This window comes from Podarcis vaucheri (assembly GCF_965113315.1).
Source record: "Podarcis vaucheri genome assembly, chromosome: 11".
Classification (NCBI taxonomy): Eukaryota; Metazoa; Chordata; class Lepidosauria; order Squamata; family Lacertidae; genus Podarcis; species Podarcis vaucheri.
Window position 1 is genome coordinate 55,001,468 of NC_138749.1, and position 22,020 is coordinate 55,023,487.

A 22,020-nucleotide genomic window follows, 5' to 3' on the forward strand; every position below is an offset into this window, starting at 1 on the left:
TGAACTTGTTTGAAGTGTCTTAGAAAGCAAAAATATGGCCACAGGGAGAACAATTTAGAGTAGCATTGTGGGTAGAATGTCAGACTTGTCATTGTGGTAAGAGATCAGTATGTTTAGGAGCTATCAAAAGCTAGGGGCCAAGCTTTGAAAGCATAAGAATTCAGGGTAGTGAAGGGAACCATATTCAATAACCACCACTGATTGAATAATTTCAGGAAACGGTTGATTCTGCACCAAAAATGTAAGTATTTATTGAACTGAATAACAGTTGAACAAGCAAGCATTATTCAAAGGAGAAGAATTGTCAGTATTAGCTTGAAAAAATGCATTTAGTCCCGTTAAATGTATGAAACTGTAATCTGCTATTTCTTTTCTGTCAAACTTTTAAAATGCATCATTTGGAGTTTTTAAATGAAAGCAACAGTCACTTTGCATCAGTCTTCCTCCAGAGAATTTGAAGAAGCAATTGCATAGTTCTTTGAGGGGCTAGCAGCTGCAGAGGCAATAATGGATCACGTTTCAGTTTATTTTCAGTGTCACAAAGAAGAGAGCAAAAGTACAGGACCTTTCTGTACAAAGTTTAAAAAGTGAAAGCCCAGAGAAGGATAATGTACATCAGACAGTAGAATTTTGGTATCTATTTGGACACTTCTTAAATTCTAAAATCAGCACTGTGCTGAGAGTGCCAAGGTTGCAGGTTCGCTCAGCTGCATACACAAGGAGTTGGATTAGATGATCTTCAGGGTCCCTTCCAACTCCACAACTCTACGATAATAAAACATTAAAAAGAGTCTCCGCTCTATTCTTTACTTTTAGTCAATGAGGAAATCTTCAAGGTCTCTGGGGCTGCCTAAAAGAACCCTATATTGAGCTGAACTTTGTCACCAACTCTATTTAAAACTTTCCATTATTTCAATTCATCTTGAACAGTCCAAATACTCTGTTCTTTCTTCTAGGCCATGCATGGAATAAATGCTCTTGCACAATAGGCAAGATCTCATCTTTTCATTCATTCTCCTTTTTCGGGGGGGGGGGATTCCTTAAGAAACTCATCTGAAGGCAAAGTATCGTTCTCTTACTGCCTTGTGAAAGTACCCCAGGAAGTCAGTTTTCTATTCAGCTGCCTCCTAAAGCAGACAACTGGCAAGAATTGTTTTGAAGAATCTACATCTTTGATAAAATGGTTTTCAGAATGAGATATTATCAGGATTTCTGTCAATCTTGCTCTTCATGAGTTTTGTTTATTCTTGTTTCAATTGTCATTGTACGCAATGTGTACAATGTTGAATTACTTCAATTGCATCTACACATTTTGAATTGTTCCTTAAGCCATTGTAAAACATATATAAATTCTCATTTTCACATGGCTGGGATTTTGTGTCGTTGGTCATGATTCCTGTGAAAACCCTTCCCCTTTGGTTTTATGCAACGCAGATTTCTATTGCACCATTTTGTAAATTACTTCTTTATATATATAAAAGATCTGCTTCCTTAATTATGGCAATGCATTTTCACTTGTATTCTGTAATTTGTGTATTTATTTGCTTATTTTAAAAGTTCAAAGTAGCTTGCATCAATAAAATAAAACCAAATCCACAAAAGGCATTCTATACCATGATAAAAGAGCTTAACCTCTACAACAGCTCATGATCTTTCCCCCTCCCCACTCCTATCCCCCCCAAAAGAAATGAAGATATAGGTGAAGCAAAATAACTTTAACTTATTCATTATGAGAACATGAAAAGGCTTTAAGCTGCAGACCTTCTTAAAGAACTAGGTTTTTGCCAAACACCAGGGTCAGAGCTTGGCGAATCACAATTGGGAAAGTATTCCATCATTTCATCAAAAAGCTCCCCCACTCAGTTCCATCTGATTGACCTCTGAGGAATCTGTAGTGGGGCTTCAGATGATGACTGTACCATGTACTGATAAATGTGTAGAAGAAGACAGTCATTTATATATCTAGGTCCCAAGCTATTCAGGACTTTAAAGGTTAAAACCAGCATCCTGAATTGAGCCAAGAAGCAAATGGGCAAACGGTGCAGATCAAACAAAAATAGATATCACATGGTTTGATTGCTTCACTGCAGATTTGGCAGCAGCATTTTGCATGAATTACAGCTCCCAAATACTTTGCAAGGGCATTCCTATGCACAGTGTAAACTAATGCCACTGTAATGGAAGAAGCAAAGATCACCAGTGTCCAAGCAATGATCTTCAACATCAACTTTGTTGGACTGGTCATGTTGTGCGGATGCCTGATTATTGTCTTCCAAAGCAACTACTCTATTCCGAACTTAAAAATGGAAAACGTAATGCTGGTGGTCAACAAAAGAGGTTTAAAGACTCTCTCAAGGCAAATCTAAAAAACCCTAGTATAAACACCGACAACTGAGGAACACTGGCCTTCGAGAGCTCCAGTAGGGGAACAGCCTTTACTAAAGGTGTCATGGGCTTTGAAGATGCTCAAACTCAGGACGAAAGGGAGAAAGGAGCTAAGAGGAAAGCACACTTGGCAAACCCTCACTGTGATCAACTCCCTCCTGGAAACCTATGTCCCCACTGTGGAAGGACGTGTGGATCCAGAATTGGCCTCCACAGTCACTTACGGACTCACTGTTAAGACCGTGTTCATGGAAGACAATCTTACTCGGCTACGAGTGATCACCAAAGAAGAATTCCAATAGTCTAACCTGGAGGTAAATGACACATGAATTCCTGTGGTGAAGTCTTCTTTTATGAGATAAGGGCATTGCTGGTGTATCAGACAAAATGGGAAAAGGCACTTTTCACCACTGACACCATCAAACTATAGAAATGATCTTTCAGAGGCAATGCAGGCCTCTTCATTACAGGCTGCACTTCTGCACTCGAACCAGTGCAGTACCACTCATTTTTCAGACTTGTCTGAATTTGATTTCATTTCTTAACATCCCCTTCAATTATTTACAACAGGTGAACACTGCCGTTTCCACTTTCTCCCTAAGATCAGATGCAGAAGTGGGATGGAGCTGGGTATCATCTTACTGATGCCTTCTCCCAGTGATTTCATGTAGAAATTGAACAGCACAGAGGACAAGATGGAATGTTATAGAATCCCACAGACGGCTAGAAAAAGGGCAAAGCAAAAGTACCCCAGCATCACCTGCTGGGTCCTATCACGCAGTAATGAGAAGCAGCCATACAATACTGCACCTTCAATCGCTTTCCCTGCAAAATGGCCCAGAAAGATATCATGGTCACAGCTGAAACATTCAGGAGAAACAAGGTCACCGTCTTCCTGTCTGGCTCCTGGTTCAACCTGTCATCAACCTACATGACGAATAAAGTTTTCGGCCAAAAATCAAGTTGAAAGCTTGACTGAAAAAGAATCTAGATGATCAGTTTCTCCGGCAAACCCTGGAATTTTCTTATCCTCAGTGCTCGTATTCCTAATGTTTATCTATTTATCACCTTACTAACAACACAAATGGCTCTCCTATATGAAACAGTTTACCGTTCCTTGTCAACGCTTAGGAAATATTTCTGGAAAAGTAGACTTACCAACAAAGAGCTGGCTATTGAGCTGCAAACGGATATGCCCATCGGATGAAGCTGTTTGAGTTCTTTGAGGGAGTTGATCTACTTGCAGTGATGCCTCTTTGATGTTTCTTTCAGCTTTCACGTAGTGCCACTGGTTGTCATTTAAGGAAGCGGGTGACTGTACTGTGATTTCATTTGGCCCATTTCCCACATCAAATGAAAAGGTCACTTCAGTTGGTGCTAGAAAGAGTAAAGACAGTTTAGAATTTTGGGTTACCAAAACCACATTGAAAATGTGTGGAAAGCATGGTATAAACTTATTTTCTTCATGTTGTGAAATAATGGCCAGATTAATTTCCTTTGTTAAAAATAATGACTTCAGCTCTTCCACTGTAAGTTATATATTAGTTGCAGGGAACTAATTTATTGGGGGTGGGGGGACAGATAGTTAAGCTAGGTGTAACTTTATACCACAAATACTTGCAATATAGACACTGAATATACAAATGTAATAAGCTTTCAGTAAGAAAGTGGAAAACAGCCTAATGATTTGACTAATTGGTTGTTAAACTAGAATAAACCTTTAGTTAAAGGATTGTTTCAGCAAGTAGGAAAACTGATTTTATGTCTTACAGATTAAGAAGCCAATCCATCTAGTACAAGCTCAATAGTATAGAGTACTAGTCAATGCATTTTATATTGCCTACTAATATAGGTGTGGAAAATATTTGTTTAAATATGAATATTAAAAGAACTTCTACAAAAGTTTATTTTTGGATAATCTGAATAAAGAGTGTACATAAAGCCATACCATAAAAACAATATCAACAGTTTAAGTAAAAAAATCAGCTAATTGTTGTAGAAGGATGTATTCTTAATTGCCCACATAGGACTGGTGGAATAGAAAAAGCTTTCAGCAGGTATTAAAAAGTTGGAACGTAAGGTGTATGCTTATCAGAGTATTCCACAGTGCTTTGCTGATGACATTAAAGGCTCAGTTTCTTCTGTTGTCAAATGAATCTCGCCAACTTATCCCCACTTCTGAACTCAGGGCAGGGTTAGGATTAGGGACAACTTCATCCCAGTCCAATCCCTGTCAGAACACTTGGCAGAACTGATTTGTCTGAAATAGAAGTGACTGAAACCTTTAAGAAGATACAAATGTTGTTAAATTCAAGAAGCAATAAAGATGAGAGATTTTCAAAGTCCATCTCACTATAGAATCTCTTCAGAGCTCTATCTTGTGGTTGTGTGGAGAGAGTCTCTTCCTTTAAATTCCTGGGAGTTTACCTTAGTGAAGACCTCACTTGGAAAAAAAATATATAACTCAGGTGGTTAGGAAGGCCCTACAGAGACTTCATTTCCTCAGGGTCTTGAGAAAGAACAATGTTAAACAACAATTGATGACCTCCTTCTACCGGTCCACAATAGAAAGTGTCCTCTCATATTGTATCACAGTGTGGTACTTTGGCTTGACAGCCAAGGACAGAAAGTCTTTACAGAGGGTGGTGAACACAGCTCATGATATCATGGGCTGCCTCTGAGCCCGCTAGATGACATTGCAGGGGATTGATGCCTTAGGATAGCGAGAAAAATTCTCAGGGACAATTCACACCCCGGCCAGCACCTCTTTAATCTTCTACCCTCGGGCGGGAGGTATAGAAGTCGTACCAACAAGCTAAAAAATAGTTTCTATCTGTGGGCTCTTAGGCTGCTGAACGGAAAATAATATAGTGCAACTGACTTTTGGGGTTGGTGTGTTGTGCGACAAGCACACAGAATGCAAAGAGATGGAGTGTTTTGGGGAGGGAGGCTTGGTTAATTTCATTGTACACAGGTTGTACACTGACAATAAAGGTGGTATTATTATTATTATTATTATTATTATTATTATTATTATTATTATTATTATATTGACCATCCTTTGGGGGGGATCTGGACTCTGAAATGGGCTGGGCTCCGCAGAAAAGAAATCGGTGAACTTTTCTCTATTTAATTTAACAGTTTGCACATCTAGCCCAATAGATGCAAACACAATGTAAGATGGGTAACACCTAATGATGTTTAGTCAGTGAAGGCTACTGTTTGCACTCAGACTGAAAATGGTTTCCATGAGATGTGGTCAAAGTAATCCCCTCCTCCCAAAAAAGTTCTTACGACAATCAAGCAGAAGAATATAAGCTTCATATCTGAAAATGAAAACTCATAAGAGGTGTTACTGTATAAAGCTTTAAGTTTAACCTTTCTAGCATTCTGTCCAGCACTTGCACTTACTTGATGGATATAACTGAAATCAATGGCATGGCATGGAGCACAAATGTGATTTATGATTCATGTTGCGCTGACTACACGGGCCAGAAAAAGGGTCCAAGTAAAAGTGATGATTGATGCCTGCTCTTCAATTAGCCAAACTCATTTTCCAATCATATTGGAAGCAGGACTCCTCTTTGAAATCAATTATTAGTTCTACAGAAATACCTTTGGCATTGCAGGGTGCCTTAAGAAAAGAACTATGGGTGGCAAAACACTTGGTTTAAATGCATTTTGTGGGCTTTTATTTCAGAGGTGCCTCCCAATGGGAAGGCGGGTGGAATCCAGCAAGGGAATAAAATAAGACAAAACTCCAAATTGGAACTATGCCTGCAAACAAACAAAAAAACAAACTTTGTTGTATGCGAATGAATGAATCTGCTTCTTGTGAAAACCAATGAGGGATTTCATCATTAGTGTGTTCTGGGTGCTGTTCTAAAACTGGGGAAAAAAGTCAAATGAAGAAATGTTTTTTAAAAAAATATGACAAAAGATAAATTTAGGAATGTGCAATTATATTTTTAGGACTTGGCATATCTGGTCAGCTGCCAGGGGCCCAACAGCCTGGCAGAGCCAGATTCTGGGCTCCATTCATTTATTCTTTTTCTTTAACATTTAGAGAATGTCAGCAGACTGGATCCCCTGACTGCCAGGTAATCCTACCAGGGCCAAGGGATGGAGGAGGTCTAACAGATAGAGGAAGTGACTTGGTGGAAGACACATTGCCCAGGGTCCTCCAAGACCAAGAAATGACCCTGTATCATAGCTGTCAACCTTTCCTTTTTTTGCGGGAAATTCCCTTATTCCGACACGGGTGGCGCTGTGGGTTAAACCACAGAGCCTAGGACTTGCTGATCAGAAGGTCAGCAGTTCGAATCCCCACGACGGGGTGAGCTGCTGTTGCTTGGTCCCTGCTCCTGCCAACCTAGCAGTTTGAAAGCATGTCAAAGTGCAAGTAGATAAATAGGTACCACTCTGGCAGGAAGGTAAACGGTGTTTCCGTGCGCTGCTCTGGTTTGCCAGAAGTGGCTTAGTCCTGCTGGCCACATGACCTGGAAGCTGTATGCCGGCTCCCTTGGCCAATAAAGCGAGATGAGTGCCGCAACCCCAGAATCAGTCACAACTGGACCTAATGGTCAGGGGTCCCTGTATCTTTACCTTTTACCCTTATTCCAGCACCGTTTCCTGCTGCTTCCCGCTGCTATCCCGGATTGTTAGATATCCCGTAGACTAACTCCGGGACAGGTGAGGCTGCTGATCCCTTATTTTCAAATCTGAAAGTTGACAGCTATGCCCTGTATACTTCAATGAGATCATTTGCCTACAGAACCCAAATGAAAGCTTTGACAATGCAGAATGGGGAGGAAAACAATCACTTACTGATTGCTTTTCTAGGAATCCCCAGTTGGCACATGAAATCTGGACTGGGCAATGACCTCACATATAGTCTAATGATAGTAGAAGCTGCGTGTTGTCAAAACCAGGAGAACGGGCCATGAACGTCAGGCTTGCAGCAAAGAATAAAATGCATGGCGGCAACACTGAGTTTGAAGGGGGCAGAAGAAGAAAGGATGACTGCAGCAAATCTAGGACAGCAGCACTTCACATTGAGGTCAGGAAGGGAGTGGGCAGGCAAGGGATCTTGAAAGCCATTAAGCTTTTGGATGAAATCTATTAATACGCCTAGTCAGGGCATCCCTGGATTTTACACAATGGACTGTACAGCTCTACCCATTATTACTTGACCCACAAATGTGTCTTGTTCTGTAAGACATTGTTAACATTAATTGGACTTCTGTGTACAGTACTGAAAGGAAAATTGCAGCCTGGAAGCAGGGGCACTGTTAGAAAGATAAGAATCTTTATTTGCGTCAGCCTTCGGCCATAGCAATAAAACAACAATACAACACACACAAAATAAAACTAAAAAGTCAATTATATAAAATACATTTTAGGGGACAAAATAATAGTAGCAAAACATAACGATAATAATAGTAAAATCCTAGGAGAGGAATCTGGGCGACGACGCTAATGTCACTCAGGTAGCAGCTCTCAATCTCATTGCTCTCTCGACAAATTTGGCAACCTTCTCTGTTGTCAAACCGTTCTGGTCGGCCAGGAGTGAGAACAGCTTGGCTTCGCAAGAGTGGCCCGGGATGGCAGACAGGAGTGGCGCGATGGTCTCGTCCCTGAGATCTTTATATAGGGAGCAAGACAAGAGGACGTGTGACACAGTCTCCACGCAGCCAGCTCCACAGGGGCAGAGCCGGTTCTCGAATGGAGTTCCTTGATATCTACCCTCAAGAACAGCCGAGGGTAACATATTTAGTCTGGCCAGTGTGAAGGCCCGTCTGAGTTTTGGAATGGTTAAGGTAGACAAATAAGGTGCCCGAAAATCAAAGTGGGAGGGAGGCAGATAAGCGTACTGTCAGGGAACTGACATCAGAGGAAAGGGAGGTGGTAGGGCTCCCAGAGACTGGGAGAGAGTCAGCAGCTAAAGCAGGGACAAGGAGGGGGAGCGAGGGGTCTCTGGAGGAGGATCTCAGTAATGCTGAGAGAGACGCAGCAGCCCAGGCAGGAAACAGCAGTGGAGAGAAAGGGGTGAGAGACACTTCCAGCGAAAATAGCGGGGAGGTGTCAGAAGCAACTGCAGGGAGACCCATGCTTCGCCGGAAGCTGCCACGTCGTGAGTCCAGGAGACGCGTTTCCGTTAAGGAACTTCTTTGCTGGAAGCGCTTCCGCAGGCAGCCACTGTCAGACTCTACTAGTGACTAGAGCAGACATGTCTGAGGAGCTCTGTCACACACAGAGGTTTGTGGGGCCGCACAAACTCTGAAGGGGCACAATTTTAAGCACAAGCAGCTAATCATCCCCTGACAGCAGTCTGACAGTCTCTGTACGCTGCCTGTGCAGGAGAAAGCATCATGAGCAACCCAACCGGAACCGGAGAGGCAGGGGTTGGAGCTGGTCCAAGCTTGGAAGAAAGGTATCAAGCTCTGGAGGTCCAACTTGCGCTGCAGACGGCGAGGCTCGAGGAGAGAAGGGCTCAGGATGCTGACAAAAAGGGGAGAACCACTCAGTTCCCCAGAAAGGTACCAGGATTGGTGCAGAAGTTTGGGGGGGACCCCAAGGATTACCATGCCTTTAGGACTGAGATGCAATATGCTCTGAATGTGCAGTTTGATGAGTTCCCTGATGAGGAATCGCGAGTTGCTTTCGTAATTGGGCATCTTGAGAAGGGGGCGCGGGACTGGGTTCGACCCCTGATGGCAACGCACAACGATATCCTAAAGGACACTATGAAATTCTTTCGTGCAATGGATATCATGTTTTCCAGCGATATTGAGGAAGGGGTGGTGCGCAGACAGCTAATGGCTTGCAAGCAGGGAAGCAGATCTGTCCGTGAGTACTGGACTGAATTTACCATGCTGATTCACAGATTGGGGTGGGATTTATCGGCAGCACCCATTCAGATGCTATTTGAAGAAGGTCTTTCTTCAGCTGTGAAAGACGAGCTGGCCAGGAGCCCCAGGGCGGTGTCTATGGATCAGCTGACCAAATCTGCGCTGACCATTGGAGCGCGCCAGGAGGCAAGAGCCTTGGAGAGGCGGGAAGGGAGAGGGGAACGATGGAAGGAGTTAAGCATTCCAGACATTCCTGAGCCAGCTTTCCCGCCGGCAGAGCCGATGGAAATCGGAACAGCCCGCGCGCGCGCAGTTTCAAAGCCCAGTGAGGGGGCGAAGAAGGAGGGAAAGGGAGCCCGGAAATGCTATCTCTGCCAACAGCCAGGCCACTTTGCCAGAGTCTGCCCCCAGAGGAAGGAATGGCAAGGGATGGTGGGAGCTGTTGAGGGGGGAGAGCAGGGAGAAACGGAGCAGGTAAAAGCCAACGCCTGGTTGCCACCGTCAGGGCACTGCAGCCAGGCCAAAGAGCAGTGAAAGTGCCCGTGCCAGAAGCTCCTCGACCTGCTATAGTGATTGAAGTGTCGCTAGAGCTGCAAAATGGACACCCCCTAAAAATAAAGGCGCTGTTGGACTCAGGCAGCTCCTGCAATTTTATGAGCAAGGAGTTTGCTGCTGAACACCAGATACAGACTATCCCTTTAAGCAACCCCCTGCAGGTGACCACGATCGATGGCAGGGAACTGTTGGGAGGAGGAGTCAGCTTGCAGACCGTCCCAATGATAATGAGGGTGGCAAGGCACACAGAACTGATAGCGTTTAATGTGGCCACCTTGGGAGGCGCTCCCATTATTTTGGGAATGAGCTGGCTAGCCCTACATGATCCGCTGGTGGGCTGGCATCAAAGAGTGGTTTCCTTCGGTTCCGCACATTGCTTAGAACACTGCAGGGGGGAAAAGGGGTCAGCAGGGGCCCAAGCCACCCTGGCAGGGACTGAAGTAATGGAGAAGGGGAAGGTGCCACCACAGTATGCTGATCTCAGCGACGTGTTCAGCGAGAAGGAAGCTGACCAACTACCCCCGCATAGGCCCTTTGATTGCCAGATCAATTTACTCCCTGGAGCACAGCTTCCTGTAGGCAAGTTGTATGCCATGTCAGACAGGGAAATGCAGGAGTTGCGAGCGTTCATTGACAAGAACCTGAAGAGAGGCTTCATCAGAGAGTCCAAGGCAGCGGGGGGTAGCCCAGTGTTTTTTGTGGATAAAAAAAACACGGACAAGCCTAGGCTGGTATGTGACTTTCGGCGCCTAAATGCAGTGACAGAGCCGGCGGCTTTTCCTATGCCCAGGATTGATGATATTTTGACCAGGGTGCGAAAAGGAAAGATTTTTACAAAGCTGGACCTAAGGGGGGCGTACAACCTGATACGTATAAGGAAAGGGGATGAATGGAAGACCAGCATGTTCACCCCTTTGGGGGCATTTGAATACCTCGTTATGCCTTTTGGATTACAAACAGGCTCCGCGTGTTTTCAAGCCTTCATGAACCACGTACTGGGGCCTTTGCTCTACAAGAATTGCGTGGCCTTCTTAGATGACGTGTTGGTGTATTCGGAGAATGAGGAGCAACATGTGAGAGACGTCAGAGAAGTGTTGAGCAGGCTGCAAGCCAACAGACTGTGGGTGAAACTGGAGAAGTGTCAGTTTCATACCAAGGAGGTGGAATTCCTGGGGTACCGCTTGTCAGACAAGGGGTTGGCCATGGACCCCGGCAAGGTTCAAGCGGTGCTGGAATGGAAAACACCCAAGACCAAGAAGGATGTGCAGAGGTTCCTAGGGTTTGGAAACTTTTATCGTAAGTTCATCCGAAACTTCGCCCACCTGACGGCGCCCATCACGGACTGTCTCAGCAGCAAAAAGAAGTTTGTTTGGACGGGGGAGGCGGAGCGAGCGTTTGAGGAACTGAAAAGGGCCTTCGCCTCTGATGAACAACTTCTACATGTGGATTTACAAAAAAAGCTGAGGGTCGAAACAGACGCTTCTGACAGAGCCATAGGGGCGGTGCTTCTTCTGCAGCCGGGGAAGGAGGGGTCAGAGTGGCGACCGTGTGCCTTCTTTTCGCGAAAGCTGAACAAATCTGAGAGGAACTACACGGTGTACGACCGGGAACTTCTTGCGATTCATGAGGCCTTCCGGAGATGGAGGCACCTACTAATTGGTGCACAACAGAAGGTGCAAGTGTGCACGGACCATAAGAATCTAGAGTATTGGAGAACTGCGCGAGTGCTCAACCAACGGCAGTTGAGATGGGCCCAGGAGTTCTCCAAATTTAACTTTGAGATTTGTTACGTACCAGGCCCGGAGAACGTTAGGGCAGACGCTCTCTCACGCAAACCTGAATATTTGGAGGGAGAGGGTGCACCCGAAGAGACCCATGTCATTCCCGAGGACCGCTGGGTGTGTGGGGCGGCATTGGTGGGGCAAAGGGAACTGGTAGAGGGAACGGTGCAGGATGAATACGCCCAGGACAAACTCAGGGGTCTCAGGAGGGAGGGAGACAAACCCGGGGGCTTTGAGGAGAGAAATGGGGCGTTGTACTACAAGGGAGCGTTATACATACCTGAAGGGGAATTGAGGGAAAAGGTACTCAAGCAACTGCACGATAGCCCCACAGCAGGGCATTTTGGGCAACACAAAACCATGTGGCTGGTTACCAGGGAATTCTGGTGGCCCAAGGTCAGGGAAGATGTGCGGGAATATGTGAGAGGGTGTGACCGATGCCAACGAGCCAAGGGGGAGAGGCGGGCACCGGCAGGTTTATTAGAACCACTACCCACGCCGGAAAGGCCATGGGAGGCAGTGGCAATAGATTTCATGACTGATCTGCCCAGGTCCAAAGGGAAAACAGCCATTATGGTTGTGGTAGACCTGTTAACCAAGATGGCCCACTTTATAGCCTGCTCACATGCGGTCACAGCGGAAGAAACCGCTAAATTGTTTGTGGAAAATGTGTTTAGGCTGCATGGCGCCCCCTTGAGGGTGGTTTCTGACCGAGGGAAACAATTTACTTCCAGGTTCTGGAGGAAGCTCATGAGCTTATTGCATGTAGAGGTGAATTTCTCTACTGCCCGTCATCCAGAAACCAACGGGCAGGCGGAAAGAGCTAATGGTGTCCTCCAGCAATATTTGAGGTGTTATGTGAATGACAGAGAGAATGATTGGGTGGAGAAGCTGGCGTTGGCAGAATTTGCCTACAACAATGCAGAGAACGTGTCCACGGGGATGAGCCCTTTTTTGGCTAATCACGGGTGTCATCCCCGAGCCTTCCCAGGGGGGGAGGGGGAGAACTGGAGCGTTCCAGCCGCAGAACAGTTCGTTGAAGAAATGGAAGCGATCCATCGCCAGCTCCAACTTAATTTAAACAGGGCGAAGGAGGAATATAAGAGGCAGGCAGACAAAACCAGAAGGGAAGGGGAAAGCATTAGGGTGGGGGACCAGGTGTGGCTGTCCACCCAAGGGTTACCATTTAAAGGAGGTTGTAAGAAGTTAAGACCCAAAAGACTGGGCCCATTTGAAGTCACGCAACAGGTCAACCCAGTGGCTTTCAGACTCCGGTTACCGAACCACATGAAGTTGCACCCAGTGTTCCACAGATCGTTGCTGTCACCGTATATAGGGGACAGAGAGGGGAGGGTCAATAGGGGACCAGCTATGGAGGAAAAAGAACACAGCTACCATGTAGCGGAGATTCTCGATTCCAGGTGGAAGGGAGAGCAAGTAGAGTATTTGGTAATGTGGGAAGGGGAGCCGGAGTCGGAAAACACCTGGGTCAGGGCAGAGGATGTAGATGACGAGGTTTTGATTGAAACTTTTCATCAGAGATTCCCTCGAAAACCCCAGCCAGTGGCGAGGTTCCGGAGGGAATACTTCGCCACCACCGACGAAGAAGAAGAGTTGGAGGGGTTCTCTGATTCCGAGGTGGAGGAGGATTCAGCGAGTCGGAACGAAGACCGATGGAGGGAAATGTTCGAGACGTCTGAAGATGAAGAGGATTCTTTTCGGGGTTTCAGCTCCTCACCGCCCAGAGGAGAGAGTAGGGGCGGGGGAGAAGGGGGCCCTGGAGGGGAGGTGGATGTCAGGGAACTGACATCAGAGGAAAGGGAGGTGGTAGGGCTCCCAGAGACTGGGAGAGAGTCAGCAGCTAAAGCAGGGACAAGGAGGGGGAGCGAGGGGTCTCTGGAGGAGGATCTCAGTAATGCTGAGAGAGACGCAGCAGCCCAGGCAGGAAACAGCAGTGGAGAGAAAGGGGTGAGAGACACTTCCAGCGAAAATAGCGGGGAGGTGTCAGAAGCAACTGCAGGGAGACCCATGCTTCGCCGGAAGCTGCCACGTCGTGAGTCCAGGAGACGCGTTTCCGTTAAGGAACTTCTTTGCTGGAAGCGCTTCCGCAGGCAGCCACTGTCAGACTCTACTAGTGACTAGAGCAGACATGTCTGAGGAGCTCTGTCACACACAGAGGTTTGTGGGGCCGCACAAACTCTGAAGGGGCACAATTTTAAGCACAAGCAGCTAATCATCCCCTGACACGTACCAAGCACTAAATTTCTTAATATAGGCCAGATTATTTTGCTGCTCAATATCCTTCATGCGCTGATCAATAATAGTTTTTGCCTTGGGGAGACCCATTTTCAGGAGATGCTGTGCTTGGAGGCCACATATAAGTAGTTTTTGATGCACTACTTTGGACCACCGACTCCTATGTGCATCTCGTGCTACTAGAGGTAGTAGTCCGGATGGGTTTAAATTTAAGCGAAGCCAATAGTTAAATGTTCTTAGCCAGGTTCGGGTTTCGACGGAGAGGAGGCCAGTCTCCAGCCGTAGGGCCGCATTTGGTGCACATGGTGGAACGGCTAGAATCTGTCTTAAGAATTTAGACTGGACTGTTTCAAGTGTGCGGCAATGGTTTCCTGTCCAGATTTGGGCCCGGTAGAGTAATTGCGCCAAGGGTTTTGCTTGAAAGACCTCCAAAGCTGCTGGGATATGTCTGCCCCCTTTCGTAAAGTAAAAGCGAGACAGTATTTTGGCACTTTGAGATGCTTTTTCCCTAGCATATTTATGATGGGCCTCCCAGGCCCCTGTTGACTGGAAAACCACTCCTAGGTATTTGAAAATTTTGACCTGTTCTATTGGCTGATTGTCCATCTCCCATCTATGATGTCTGTGTCTCCTAGCGAAGACCATGACTTTGGTTTTTTGGTGATTAACCACCAATTGATTTCTCCTGCAGTAGGCTGAGAAATCTCTTAGTAGCCTTTTGAGGCCTACTTTAGTTCGTGATAAGAGAACCGCGTCGTCCGCATAGAGGAGTACTGAAATTGGTTTTTCGGCCAGTTTGGGGGCATGAAACTCCGGGGATGTTAGGTATTTGACCATGTCATTTATATATAAGTTGAATAAGGCCGGGGCTAAAATACAGCCCTGCTTGACTCCTTTGGTGGCTGGTACAGGGCCAATTAGTTGCCCATTTACTGAGGTTCTTACATATAACTTGGAGTCTTTATATAGGCTTTTTATCAAGAATAGTAATCTTTTATCAATGTTGGTAACATTGAGTTTAGCCCAAAGTTTGACTCGTGAGATCGAGTCAAAGGCCGCCTTCAGGTCAATAAATGCTGCGTATAGAGTCCCACGTGTTTTATTGGCGTATTTATCAATGAGATGTGCTAAAACGAAACAATGGTCTATTGTTGTTCTGCCCTGTCTGAAGCCGGCTTGCTCCTCTGCCAGAACTGCCTCCGTTTCCATCCAGTCAATTAGTTTGATGTGGAGGTGTTTGGCATACAATTTGCTGGGGATAGTAAGGAGGCTAATGGGTCTATAGCTCGCTGGATCTGCCATAGGACCCTTTTTATAGATTGGGATGATTACTGCCTCTGTCCAGCAGCCAGGGATTATGCCTGTTGCATCGATGTATGTGAATATTGACGCCATTAAAGGAGCCCACCAACTGATGTTGTTCTTCATGAGCTCTGCTGGAATGTGGTCTATGCCCGGGGCTTTATTGTTTTTCAGTTGGGCAATTAGGTTCCCCACCTCCTCTATGGAGACAGGAGGCCAATATGGTAAGTTCTCAGAGTAGGCACTTGGATCATTGTTCTGAGCTTTGTCGTCGAAGAAGAGGGTTTGGAAATATTTCATCCACTCCTGGGGTTCTACAGTACATGTGGGACCAATCTGCTCTTGGCCCAGGAGCCCCCTAATGGTACGCCAGAAGGAGGTTGAATCTTTCTCATTCGAGGCCTTCACTAAGTTACACCAGGCCAATCTCTCGGCTTTTTGTTTTTTTGCCTTTAATAGCTGTTTATAGTTTCGTCTTAAATCGATGTAAGCCATAAATAGCAAGGGTGCTCCGGTGTTTCTGTAATTCCGGTAGGTTGATCTCAAACGTTTCCTTGCTTGTCTACACTCCAAATCAAACCATCTCTCTTGATCCTTTGCCCGCTTTGTAACAGAATTAAGTATCTCAGTTGTTAGAAAGGTCTTTAGTCTTGCTAATAACTCGTTGAACGAGTCCATGGCCTTTCCCCCGGTATTAGCTGATACAATGGCTGTGTAGATGGTCTTCACGTCTTCCGAATGGAGGAGATGAGTTAGCTCTGTATTGAGCATAGGGGTCCATTTAATTCTTCTGGGGGCCAGTGATCCCAGATTAACGATGGGGGTGTAGTAAAGGTTAGCCGTGGGTTTGTTAAACGATGGGCCATTGAGCACTAGAATTAGTGGGAGATGGTCACTTTCGGTGTTATGTCCCACTTGAAACTTTGACACAGAGTTATAGGCGAATCTTGATATCAGAATATAGTCTATCACACTTCCTCCCATCTTTGAAAAATGGGTATACTCCCCTGGGCGATCCTCTTCCTTACTACCGTTTATTATCATCAGCTCCCTTCTTTTTGCGACCTGGGCTAGACATAGCCCTGAGAAGTTGTATTTATTGTCTTTAGAAAGTCGTGAAACACCTGCTTCGGTTGGACTTTCAGGGTCCTGAATCTGATTATATTGGCTATAAAGATTGTTGTCATCAATTCCCATACGGGCGTTGAAATCCCCCCCAATTATAATCGGTGTAGAAGGGTGGGAAGATTCTATGGACTCTAGAAATGCCTCTAACTCTGCCCAGTTAGCTTTCACTATAGATTTTTTTTGGCAGGGGGGCAGATAGACATTGACCACTACCAGTGCATCTCTCTTAAATTTGAGTAGGACTGCCGTGGCGAGTGAATTGCAGTTTGGGAGGGCTTTTAAGGAATGTTCAAGCTCTGTGGAGATAAGGCTAGCTAAACCTCCACTAGGCCTACCTCCCCTCACAGATGGAGTAGCAAATAGGGAGTGACAAGAATACCCATTGAACAGAATCGGGTCGCTGTGCCAGGTCTCCTGCAGGAGGATGATATCGAATCGCTTAAGGAACATTGAAAGCTGTTGATTGTTTTTCTTTGCGCGCCATCCTGCAATGTTCCAGGACAGCAGCTTTAATTCTCTGTCCCTCCATGGTGTAGATTTGTTGGATCCACGGTGTCCAGTGACCCCTTTACATCTAAAAAAACACTCCCATTAAGTTTGTCGATAGGCATCTGCTGCATAAGGGAATGATTATCCATAGCTCTTGGGGACTTAAGGGGGTGGTTTGGACTTGGCGGAGTTGCTAATTCATTTGGGGAGAGTTTTAGATAGTTGAACCAGGTACTCGGGGATGTGACAGTCTGTTTGGGTTTTGCCTTACCATACACCAGCGGGGGCTGCGATTGGACTTCCGAATCTACACATTTAAAGGCACCTCCTACCGTCCTCTTGTCCACTAGGCACTTGGGGGATATAGGTTGTATGTGTGAGCCTTCCGTAGTCTCAACATGGACCTCCTTTTTGGTCAGTCTGCTTCTCAGGATGTCCAGTCTGACCAAGATTTCCTTTTGGGCTGGCATCTGCAGTGACCAGAACCAATTTTTTAGGGCGTGTTCTTCTATGGAAAGAGAGTCCTCTCTGTCGTTCAAATGAAGTTGAGTCTCAGTAGGAGCTATGTTTTCCTGCTGGTGCACTAGGCTCTGGTTTTGCTGGTTTTGTTGCATGTGCACTCTGTCATTTTGTACCTCTGTTCCTGGTCTCCCTACCCCCTTGGCCGCCAGTAGGGAGGTTAGCGGGGCTCTGTTTTCAAAGATTCTTAATAAATCTATTCCTTTCTTTAAAAATAGATTTCTTGTTCTAAAGATGAAGTTGACCAGATTATGATCTGTGAAAGTGATCAAGGCACGGACTGAATGTCCATCTTGATATAGGTAGTCAATACTGTCTATGTCAGTTGCTTTAACTGCCCCAGGTAGAATGTTGTTTATAATAGTCAGCAGGTGCCTCACGCGGTCTGTCCCTGTGCGAGGACCCAGTGGTTTTGGATAGTTCGTGAATACCATCTTTTCCGGGCTTAGGACCAGGATCCATTCTTTCTTTCTATTGCGGGCTTGGAGTTCCCGCGGGTTCCCGTCTATATTGGAGATCCCCGACTTACTTCTGTTTGCAGTTGCTACAGGGGTCCTGGGTGGATTCAAGACAGGAACATCCAGCTGTAGTTTGGTTGCTTTTGTCAGGCTGGGCGAACACAGGGGGAGAACAGCCATGGGTGGGCTTATTTCTTTGAATGTACTTGGGGAATTATTTTCACATATGGGGAGGGGTTTGGTCTTTGGCGAGTCTCCCTTGTTGAACTCTTTGGTGCCTTGAGCTTTGATTTTTTTTGTGGATATAGGAGGTGATGATAATAAGTTGAAGAGTTTCTGCCACTGTTTTTTACTGATGTGTTGGGTTTTTTTGGACGGCTTAATTTTTTTGATGTTTTTAGTTTTCTTCATCTTGGGTTCCAGTTTTCTTTTGCGTGAGTTCTTTTTGGGTGGTATGTGGATTCTAGCCTCTGAGTCCAAGGACTGATCTGTGGCTCTTTTTACTTGTTTGAAATTCTCCACAAGCGTCAGGAGTAGGCCATTTGTTACTGCTAGGAAGTTTTTTATGTTGTAGAGGTCTGTGCGTATCTGATCTATTTGATCGTGTAACTGGTCACCCCTCTCTTCTATGCTGTTGGCAATCGCTGTGGGCTGAGGGTCTTGCTGGTTTCCCCTGAGATTCAGAGGGTCTTGCTGGTTTTCCCTGAGATTCTGGGTTAATTTTTGGTGCTCGAGGTTATTGGCGTTGGGGGAATTGGTCATCAGGGCGTTCTCAGCTAGGTCCAGTTCCTGCGCCCAGCTCATGGAATAATTTGGTCTTTCAAGCTCAGTTTGTAAGTCTTTGCGTTGTAATGACCAATCCAGCACAGTAGGGGCAATTTCTTTTGGGGTGCTCTCGTGCTGTGGATTCTTACTCCCTTCTTTATGGGGGAAGTAATTGGTGATTTTACTTTGCTTCCTTTGGGGCTCCCACTCCCCCTGAGGTGATATTGGTGCAATTCCCAGGTCCATATAGTTCTTTCTTGTAAGGACCATATTGAGCGTGGAAAAAGGTAATTGGGAGCAGTTTGCTGGAGTCTCTTAGTCCTGGATTTTTTGGCTTCACTTGTTTTGCTCACAAGACGGATTATGTTTATCTTCCAGTTTCCCACCTTTGAAAGGGAGGGTTGTTTTACAAGCAAGGTTTTATGCTTGCCCCTTATCTCGGTGGGCCTCTAGGGTTTCTGCTCCCTTTTCCATCTTTAGTTCTCAGCTTTAAGGCTTTCAACGCTCACCACGGAAATATTTTTGGAAAGGGGAATAATTTACCTCAGCCTTGACGATACAGCGTGTTCGTGCCTCCCTTCAATAGATGAAAGCTGTGTGTTAGATGCAAAGACTGCAATCTATCTTCTTTTGCGTTCCTTGTTACGCTAAGTCGCTAAGTCGAGTTGAGCCATAAAACAGTAGATAATAAAACAATAAAACAATAAACCATTGGGCTAAAAGCAGAGGGGGTAAAAAGTAACGACTAAAAATATAAACATAAGGTCAGAAGATGGCTAAAACCTAATTAAAAGCTTAATTAAAGACGGGAGGTTCTGGCTAGGCTGCTACCTCCGTCGCCATTTTCCTTCTCAGGGGCACTGTTAGTGGGTATCTCACTATTGGATTTTGCACCAAGCTTCATGCTTTCTGTCTGTTTCCCCTCCTTTGTAATAATGTAACAACCAAAACAAAACTTTGCTCACAGGGTAGTTTTGTTCTCAGTAGTGGTTATGCTTTGTTCACTAAAAAGGATGCTGGGGTAAATTAACAGGAAGGATTTGAAACCTGTGGGACCAAAGATTCTTAGAAGACTGGTGTAAATATACAAACTATTTGAAAAGTAATGGTAAGGAACAGATTACGCTAGTCGGACTGCAAGAAGTTTTGGAAGGAGGGCTATCTGAAATATTACAAGAAAGACTATGAGGAGAATTATTAGTTAATGATAATTAAGAGTAATAGAGAAATTAAGAAATGCAGAATAAGTGATAAAGAACGGAAAATCATCAGAGGTGTTGACGGAAGTCTAAAGCATTGTATAACAGAAGAAGTTATGTTATATGATTGTTGGAAATTATATGTTTAAAAAACCAATAAAAATGTGTGTGTGTGTGTGTGTGTGTGTGTATAGGATGATGGAGCAGGAGCTTAATCACATGATCCTATGAACATCTGCATGGAGTTCAGCAAGGCTTACTCTCAGGAAGTTGTTTCTAGGGCGGAGACCACACACTAAGAAGTTGAAGTTTCAAAAAGACCGGCATACAAGATTAAATCACAAAATAAAATGGTTTCCGTGTTAGCAACAAGGTGAGGTCCATTATTAATGCCATAATGAGCTTTAAAACATTTCTATTATATTACCATATTGAATGATATCCTGAATTTGACATGTTAATTGTTATTTATCATTAACATTTCAAATTTTCAACCACAAAACGTTAAGTGACTTTGAACAATTAATAAGCAGTCAAACACAAATTGGTCATTTACATTCAAACATATTAAAACTGAATCCATGATTTACTCAAACGGCCTCACACAATGACATCAAACATTCCATCTGTTGCAGTCTGTCTTTTTAACACCAGAAATTTTGAATTTGAGCAGTGGTTTTTATTCATAATGGGTTTGAAACACGCAGAGATTTGTATGTCAAAGCAACACATCAGTATAACTTGCTTCAAATGTATGGACTGTACACACAGGATGCTTTTTTCATTCAGATATATATATATATATATATATATATATATATATATATATATATATATATGAAACCCCCAGTGGAGACTCTATAGGTCAATTGGCCAAAGTATTACCACAAATACATAGCAGGCTGGTCACACAACAAAGCTACCTAATACCTACAACAAAAGAGCATGACTGCGCATACATTTAACAGTCATCTAAACACATTACAATTTCCTGCTTTCAAGTATGGTCCTTTCAAACCCTTGCTTTGATGTACCTTTCCGGTTTGAAGTTGGTAGATTACATAAATTATGTATTTTATTGGCTGACAGGCGGACAGTTAGCACTTCTCAGCGGTGTTGGTTTGTATTCTATTTTAGTTCTTTTCCTTGACAAGGCAAACATACCCCCTGCAATTTTTAAGTTTCCTTAATCTGAACAGTAAACCAACCAGAATCAATTCTGACCCAAACGACATAAACAGGATTGGCTATATTCCCCAAAAAATGCAGGTTTCCCTAGACTGATATTAGAAACTGCATCGATTGGTTATAGCAGGCTTCTTCAACTTCAGCCCTACAGATGTTTTTTGGCCTACAACTCCCATGATCCCTAGCTAGCAGGACCAGTGGTCAGGGCTGCTGTGAATTGTAGTCTCAAAACATCTGGAGGGCCAAGGTTGAGGAAGCCTGGGTTCTAGCAAAAAAACAAATGATCCCATATCAACCCTGTATCATCCCTGTATTGGGAAACTTATAATGTCTGTTGTATTAAATTCAGGATGTCAAATTCAGGATATCAATTTTTTAATGCGCTGTAAGCCACCCAGAGTGGCTGGGGAAACCCAGTCAGATGGGTGGGGTACGAAGAAGAAGAAGAAGAAGAAGAAGAAGAAGAAGAAGAAGAAGAAGAAATAATATTATATCAACCTGCCTTCACCCTGCAATGTGATGGAAAAGCCCTTCTATGCAACCCATCATTGGTGGATACTTGGTTGGTTGGAACATGCAAGAGGTCCTTTCTGTAGCTGCATGCCAGTTGTGGGATTTTATCTCCCAGAATATTAATTTCTCATTTGTTTGACTGCCACTTGGGGCTCATCCAGACTGCCTTTTGTGCCATGCTTTCCAGGCACAAATCCACATTTAAAGTTGGGTGGCTGAGCTTTCTTTGGGGGGGGGGGTGTCCCAGGCAGAAGCCAGAAAGACAGAACCATGCTTGATTTCTACTTGACTCCAAGTCTGCAACTATGGGAGAGGCAATACACTACAGCTCAGGTTGCATATATGTGTAAATAAACCATATATCATACAGACACCACAGTTCTACACTGTCCCTCATGCCAAGGAAACCAAACCCTGGGTAAGCTCCCAGAACCCCCGGAACATTGCACCAATCAGAGATCCGGGTGCAACACTATTATTGGGATGATGCCTAAGAACAGTGGCGTAGCGTGGGGGGGCAGGGGGGGCAACCGCACCGGGCGCAACATCTGGGGGGGGGGCGCTCGCACTCTCAGCTCTCTGCCCCTACCTGGCTCACTCACTCTCTCTCACTGCAGTGCTGGCTGTGCGA

At 44.9% G+C, this 22,020-nt stretch overlaps 1 protein-coding gene across 6 annotated transcripts in view; it reads right to left on the reverse strand.

Moving 5' to 3' along the window:
• The window catches only part of CNTNAP4 (contactin associated protein family member 4), a gene marked incomplete at its 5' end in the record, with an annotated part of 292,590 nt that overhangs the window by 33,596 nt on the left and 236,974 nt on the right, over positions 1 to 22,020 (reverse strand). For all 6 annotated transcript variants that reach the window (XR_014224342.1, XM_082241506.1, XM_082241505.1 and 3 more), the window contains one exon: positions 3,544 to 3,762. Coding sequence is in view for 5 of the 6 variants with exons in the window: in XM_082241506.1 (XP_082097632.1) it covers positions 3,544 to 3,762 (219 nt within the window). The remainder of the gene's footprint in view (positions 1 to 3,543; positions 3,763 to 22,020) is intronic.